The sequence below is a fragment of the Globicephala melas genome, chromosome 1, assembly GCF_963455315.2.
Source record: "Globicephala melas chromosome 1, mGloMel1.2, whole genome shotgun sequence".
In the NCBI taxonomy this organism is placed as follows: domain Eukaryota; kingdom Metazoa; phylum Chordata; class Mammalia; order Artiodactyla; family Delphinidae; genus Globicephala; species Globicephala melas.
Window position 1 is genome coordinate 160,324,286 of NC_083314.1, and position 6,531 is coordinate 160,330,816.

The window sequence follows — 6,531 nt, forward strand, 5'->3', positions numbered from 1 at the left end:
GGAGGATGAGGGATTGTGTAGCCAGTAAAGAGAAGGGAAGTTCCTCATCCTTGAGGATCTGTGAGGGGCCCGTTAGCTTGGATGCTGTCCGTGGGTCCCTGGCCTGTGGGCGTGGGCCTCCTAGACACACTGGCAGACTGCCCATCCGGGACGTGCTCTCGGCACTGCCCCACGCACAGCAGGCCTGCCTCTCCTACCCTCCAAGGGACTTACCTCTGGGGACCTGTGCTGGGCAGGGTTCGGGAGGCCGGAATGGGGGAGCCATGTGCACTCATCTGAGTGACACTCACTGAGAACCAACTCATGCTGGCACAGGGTCTCCTGGGGTCCCTCCCCTCCTGCTTTGACCAGCTGGTTGCAGAGTCCAGAGACACCTGGGTCAGCCTCTGGGCTTCCCACCATGTCCTGGGGGCATGCTCTGTGTGTGGTGTGGGTGTGTGAGTGTGGTGTGCCTGTGTGTGTGTGTGTGTGTGTGTGTGTGTGTGTGTGTGTGTGATGGGTAAACCTGGATCTGAGGTTCCAGGCTCAGAGGCCCACTGAGCGGTCTTGGCCTCCTCTCCAAGGTCCATTGTGAACCCCCCTGCTTTCCTTCCCATCACTCCCTCCCTGGTCTGCAAAACACTGAGAAAATCATATTTATTAAGGGTTTGACATACCCTATCACCATATATAAAATCCCCTCCAGCCATCAACCTTCCTTCCCTGGGGCTGAGGACCCAGAGACCAATTTGCTTCCCAGCATTAGCCTCTGGGTGGGTCTCCTGAGCTCCACACCCACGTTCCTCACCTGCCCTGCCGTGGCCTTAGGGAGCAGGCAGAGGCTCTGGTGGTCTCAGCTGCTGACCTCACCGGTTATGGATACCCACCTGCATCCACTGTGCTTGATCCAGCCTTCATTAGGACAGAGTTCCCATCCGGGGGGTGCTCCCCCTGGCAGAGGGCATACGGTAGGCCTGTCTCGGGCAGGTGAGTCCAGCGCTGAGACCCCCGGCATCTGGAGCCAAGGGTCTCCGGGCACCTCTTGCCCACCGGGTGGGTGACCTCACTGAGGTTGAGCATGGCTGCGGCCACCATGAAGTGCGTGAAGACCTTCTTCCCCGCGGGCCGGGAGGTGTAGCAGTCCGCAGTGCGGGGGCCTGGCGACTCGGAGCAGGCCACCACGTGGGGCATGTCATGGTCCTGGTAGAGGCGCTGAAAGATGTAGAGGAAGCCAGAGTCGACGGCCACCTTGAGGAGGAGACTCAGCAGGTCTGTCCACCAGAGCCCGCCCCGCTTCTTGTCCAGGTTGTTGTATAGGGATGGGACGTCGGGCCCGTACTTCAGGCGGTGCTTCCGCTTGCGCTCCTGGCGGTAGACCACACGCATGACCACGAGCAGTGAGGGACACGTGACCAGGATGAGCTGCAGGACCCAGAGGCGCACGGGGGACACGGGGAACAACTCATTGTAGCAGACGTTGGCGCAGCCCGGCTGGCGGGTGTTGCAGATGAAGCCCTTTTGCTCATCATCCCACAGCTTCTCGGCCGCCACCAACTACACCAGCACGCGGAAGATGAAGACCACGGACAGCCAGATGCGGCCCAGTGCCGTGGAGTACTTGTTCACCCCATTCAGAACGCCCCGCAGGAACGCCCAGTTCATGCTGACTGTGGCCTTTGTTCCTCGTGTGGATGATCTAGACCAGGGGGTCCCAAGGCCTAGGAGAACCTGGAAATGGGAACCTTCATTAAGGGTGTGACTGGCAAACCATTTCACGACCACCGTATCATCATGTCCACACTGGCAATGACTCGGTGGGGTAAGGATTGCCATTGTCCCCAGTTCACGGGGTAGTAAGCTAAGGCCCAGAGAGGAACACGCCCAAGGCCCACGGCTGGAAGTGGCAGAGCTGGTCTTGAACTTCCATCTTCCAAAATCAGGGCATATTTTATTCTACAAAGTAATAGATACATGTGACGGGTAATCATCCTGCATGATGTGCCCACCAACCTCATCGACTCCAACCTTCAGGCCTGCGGCGTCACATGATTTCTAAAGAAACAGTAACAAAGTGTGGGTTGGATGATCTGCTCTCCCATCAGCCCCCAGGGCTGGACCCGGCAGGACGGGAGGGATGTGCATCTTTTTTTCTTGGCCGCATGGCATAGCGTGCAGAGCTTCTCCTACCAGGGATCGAACCCGTGCTGCCTGCAGTGTCAGCATGGAGTCTTAACCACTGGACCGCCAGGGAAATCTGAGGGATGTGGATTTTTATCCTTCAACTTTCTCCAACTGAGCGCCAGCATGAGCCAGGCCCTGTGCCTGGTGGGTGAGTGATATCCATCCTCATTCTCCTCTCCGGCTCCAGGATGTCCCCCACCCTGACATTCCCTTCCAAATGAAACAGGCTCTTTGGAACCATGGTGGCTTGGTATCATCCTGCCACCCCTTCTTTTGGTGCTGGGCCTGAGGGCTGACTGTCCTGACCACAGTGGGTTCCTCTGGAATTCCAACCATTCCAGCCTTTGGGAGGGATTGGGGAGGGGACAGAGCTAAGATTCTGGCACGGTCCTCCCCCCACCATCTACCTTTTCTTTCAGGGACATCTCCCCTCTCCGTCTGCTCAGTGGCTGTTTGCTGCCCACACAGGCCATTGTTTCATTCAGGCTGTGTCTTGCGTGCTCCATCCTCCACACCCCTTACCTGCAGTGACATCGTTTTCCACCTCTGGCCCTGGGCCCTCCCCTATCCCTGACTCAGGTATCAGCATCTTCAAACCTTGTGCCTCTGGGACATTTTCTGAGCCTCCTCCTCCATCGTTTCTGGAAGAATGCCTCACCGGTACTTAAATGGTCTGTTCACCTGTTTTCCGTGCCAGACTGTCAGCTTCTGGAGGGCAGCCTCCGCATATCATTCGTCTCTGATTCCCCAGGACTCAGCAATAGACAGTGAACACACAATAGACATTTGCTAAACCCAGTCGAAACCCCACTTCTTCCTCATCCCTCCTCTTATTTATCTCTTCTCTAGTCTTCTGTCCTCCCTTTGGTCTGGCAGGACATTTGTTCCCCTCCTTGGGGCTTCGCTGGGGTTTCTCCAGAGATCCTCTGTCCCCCCTACTCCTCCCTGAAGTCTGGCCCACAGCCCGAGGTCCCCTGGGGATCGTCAGCCCATCCCTGCCTCCCAGACCAGCCTCCTTCCCGATTTGGTCCTCACCTTTCTTGGGTCTAGCAGCCAGTCTCCTGCCCCTGGGCCGGTCTGTCTGCCCATCTGCCTGAGGGCCTCCTGGAGGCAGCTTTTGTTCCTCACTCCCCTGCTGGGGGAGCTTTCTGAGCCAGTGAACCAAATGAGAGCGATCGGGTGGGCAGGCAGGTAGGCGGGCGGGCTTGCTGGGCCCACGTTCAGAGCAAACACCCGTGTCTCTTCTCCCCTGGCCCACGCCTTCTCTGCAGCTTGGCCAGGCATGGCTGGGTCTGGCTCCCCGTGCTGGCAGGGACACTGCCCGAGCAGGCGCAGGAGCCTGGTAGCCTCGTGTTCGGGACCTGGTTGGCACCAGATGGCATTGTCCCTGTCCCCCTCCCATTGCCCTATTGCCCCCGTCCCCCTGTCCCCAGGCCTCTCTCCTACCTTTTCTCTGGAAGCCTGGTTCTGAGGCCCTCAGCAGCTGACATCTATGGGTCTATGATCCAGTCCAGGATTGCATTCTACCCTGGCAGGGCATTTCTGGGGACTAGAGCTTGGGCTGCTGGTGAGTTGTGTAGGGCGTGGGAGGGCCTGCCCATGGTTTCTCTGGACAAGGGCACCGCTGCCCTGGTGGAGACAAGGAATGCAGGTCGCAGCATGAAATGCACAGCCTCCCTGCCCAGCCTCTGTGGGCCTGGGTTTCCAGGGAAGTCGGAGTGTGACGCAGTGGGGGCTGCAGAGAGGCCTTGGGCCTGGGACAGTGAACGTTAATGTGCAGCCAGGGAGGGGCTCCTTTGCCTCATTTCCCACAAGCATTTATAGAGCACTTCCTAACACCAGTGACTAATGCTTACGTGGCCTTTTTACAGCCGGCTAACCCCATCCGCAGTCGTGAGCTCATCCAGACTCACGACCCCACCAGCTCAGCATCGTTAACCCATTTTGGAGAGGAGCTGTAGTCGCTTTCTCAGAGTTCCACTGGCACTTGTGTTCAAATGCAAGTGTTATGACTCAAAAGTCCATTAACTTTCCACTGAGACACGCGGTTCCCCGTGTAATTAAGCTCCATTCTCTTTGCAGACAACCCATGGGCCTAAAACTGCAACTGGGGATAAAGGCTAGACTTGAGCACGAGCAAGGGGCATGACACCCACAGGAGTGCTGGGGGCGCTCTTACCTGGCTAGATCAAGTGCAGCCCTTTGCAGGGGCAGAGACGTTGACCCCATGACCTGATAAGGCTCGCAAAGGTCGAAGGATCAAAGGTCACCTTGAATCAGTGAATGAATTGACTTTTATTAAGCCCTGACCGTGGGCACCACACACTGAAGGCATGTGCACATCCATTCTCATATTAAGCCCCTCCTCACAGCGGCAGCCCTGTTGGGGGGTGCCTCATCATCTCCGTTGTACACAAAAGGAAGCCGAGGTTCAGCTCCGAGGGGTAACTTGCCCAAAGCCACACAGCTGGGGTAGGTGGTAGGAGCTGGGGAAAAGGGATCTGAACCCAGGTCGTCGGACCCTCCCTCTTGCCTGTCCCCACTCCCCGCACAGCGCTCCCACCCCCAAGGCTGCACCTTGGCTGCCGGGTCCTTCCAACCCAGGCCTGACCAGGCAGCCCCTCACAGGATGGTTTTATTCACGTGGTCTCGAGGGTGGTCTGGTGAGAGAGGAGGGGGAGCGTCTGAGCCCAGAAAGGTGAGGTCACCCAAGCAGAGGTTGTCCTGTTTGGAGGAAGCGGTGGCCCAGTTCCGGCGGTGGCCCAGGCCCATGGCCCGGGCTTTCCTCACCAGCAGGCACTCCCGGTACCTCTTGTTCACCAGGTAGGCCAGCTCCACCAGGTTGAGCACGATGCAAACGATGGCCATGATCACCATGAAGAGAGTGAAGATGTTCTTCTCCGTGGGCTTGGAGATGAAGCAGTCCACCGTATTGGGACACGGAGCCACGTGGCACCTGACCACGCGAGGGAGGGTGTATTTGGGGTAGAACGAGTGGAACACGTAGAGGAAGGCGGCATCCACGCCGGCCTTGAACACCAGGCTGCAGACGTACGTCCACCAGAGCCCGCCCCGCTTCTTGCCGGGGTCCGGGTAGAGGCGCCCGCCGTTCTTCCCTGCTGCCTCTTGGTGCTTCTTCTCCTGGGCCTCGCGGTAGGCCACGTGCATGACCACGAGCAGCGAGGGGCACGTGACCAGGATGAGCTGCAGGGCCCAGAGGCGCACGTGGGACACGGGGAAGAACTCGTCGAAGCAGACGTTGGAGCAGCCCGGCTGGCGGGTATCACAGTCGAAGTCCTTGTGGTCATCACTCCACACGCGCTCGGCCGTCACCAGGTACACCAGCACGCGGAAGATGAAGACCAGGGACAGCCAGATGCGCCCGAAGGCTGTGGAGTACTTGTTGACCCCGCTCAGGAGCCCCTCGAAGATCCCCCAGTTCATGGTGGCCCCGGGCGTCGGCCGCTACTGCAGGGAGAGGATGACTGTCATTTCCCAAGTTTATAGAACGCTCACGCTCAGCACCTTATAGGACAGTGTCACTGGGTTGGATCCTCCCAGCCACGGCGGAGCTAGGTTCTATTATCGTCCCCTTTACAGCTGAGGGAAACTGAGGTTCAGAGGGGTTGTGCAGGGTCACACACGATGAGGTGCAGAGCTGGGCCTTGAGCACAGGTCATTCAGCCCAGAACCCAACTCTTCCCCATAGCAGTGGGTGAAGGCGGGTCCGGGGAGCCACTCGTCCTCCCAGGTCTTAAGGAGGTGGGACATGCTGACTTCCCTCTCTCTCCCAACCATGGCCCTCCTCCTCAGCGAGTCAGACCTGGGGATGACTTCTCCTTTCCTTTCTGAGCTAGGCTGTCTCCCCTTAGACAGCTTCCTCCCAAGGGGAACCCGCTCTTTGCCTTTTACTTGGTTTGGGGGATGGGGCTAGAGAGGAGGCTGGAACCTCGTCCCCAAACTCCCGTCTGGTGTAACACCATAAATATCCAGGCAGTGTCCTGCTCGCGTGCGGCTCACTTGAAGCAAGGCCAATGGCAATGCAGCTGAAACAAAAGCGATGATTCTCTTGATATTGATACAATAGGCTTCGTAGAGTAGCCTGGTATTCCTGTGCTTCCCAAACTGGTGTTCCATGGAACCCTGCTCAATAGGCTGGCAACAGAAGCAGCAAGAGAAAAGGATTCTCTTCTGTGTTCAAGAAAAGTAGTCAAGCACTATGTTCAGCACACAGTTAAATAGGTCCCTTTACTTGACCATGCTAATAAATTCACATTATGAATCTCCCAAAGGAGGACAGAATATGCAGCATTGCACCAACTCCTTTGACTGTAGAACCCTTTTTTGTCATCTTGTAGAACAGCCTTGTCA

At 57.6% G+C, this 6,531-nt stretch overlaps 2 protein-coding genes across 2 annotated transcripts; both read right to left on the minus strand.

Annotated features, from left to right (window-relative positions):
- Positions 1-852: 852 nt before the first annotated feature.
- On the minus strand, positions 853-1,641 carry GJB4 (gap junction protein beta 4). Its single transcript, XM_030870085.2, is given in 1 exon segment — positions 853-1,641. A coding segment is annotated over 1 exon segment (789 nt).
- A 3,141-nt stretch (positions 1,642-4,782) lies between these two features.
- Positions 4,783-5,604, minus strand: GJB5 (gap junction protein beta 5). Its single transcript, XM_030870033.2, has one exon. It carries the CDS (start codon positions 5,602-5,604, stop codon positions 4,783-4,785), a length of 822 nt encoding a protein of 273 aa, XP_030725893.1.
- Positions 5,605-6,531: the final 927 nt, after the last annotated feature.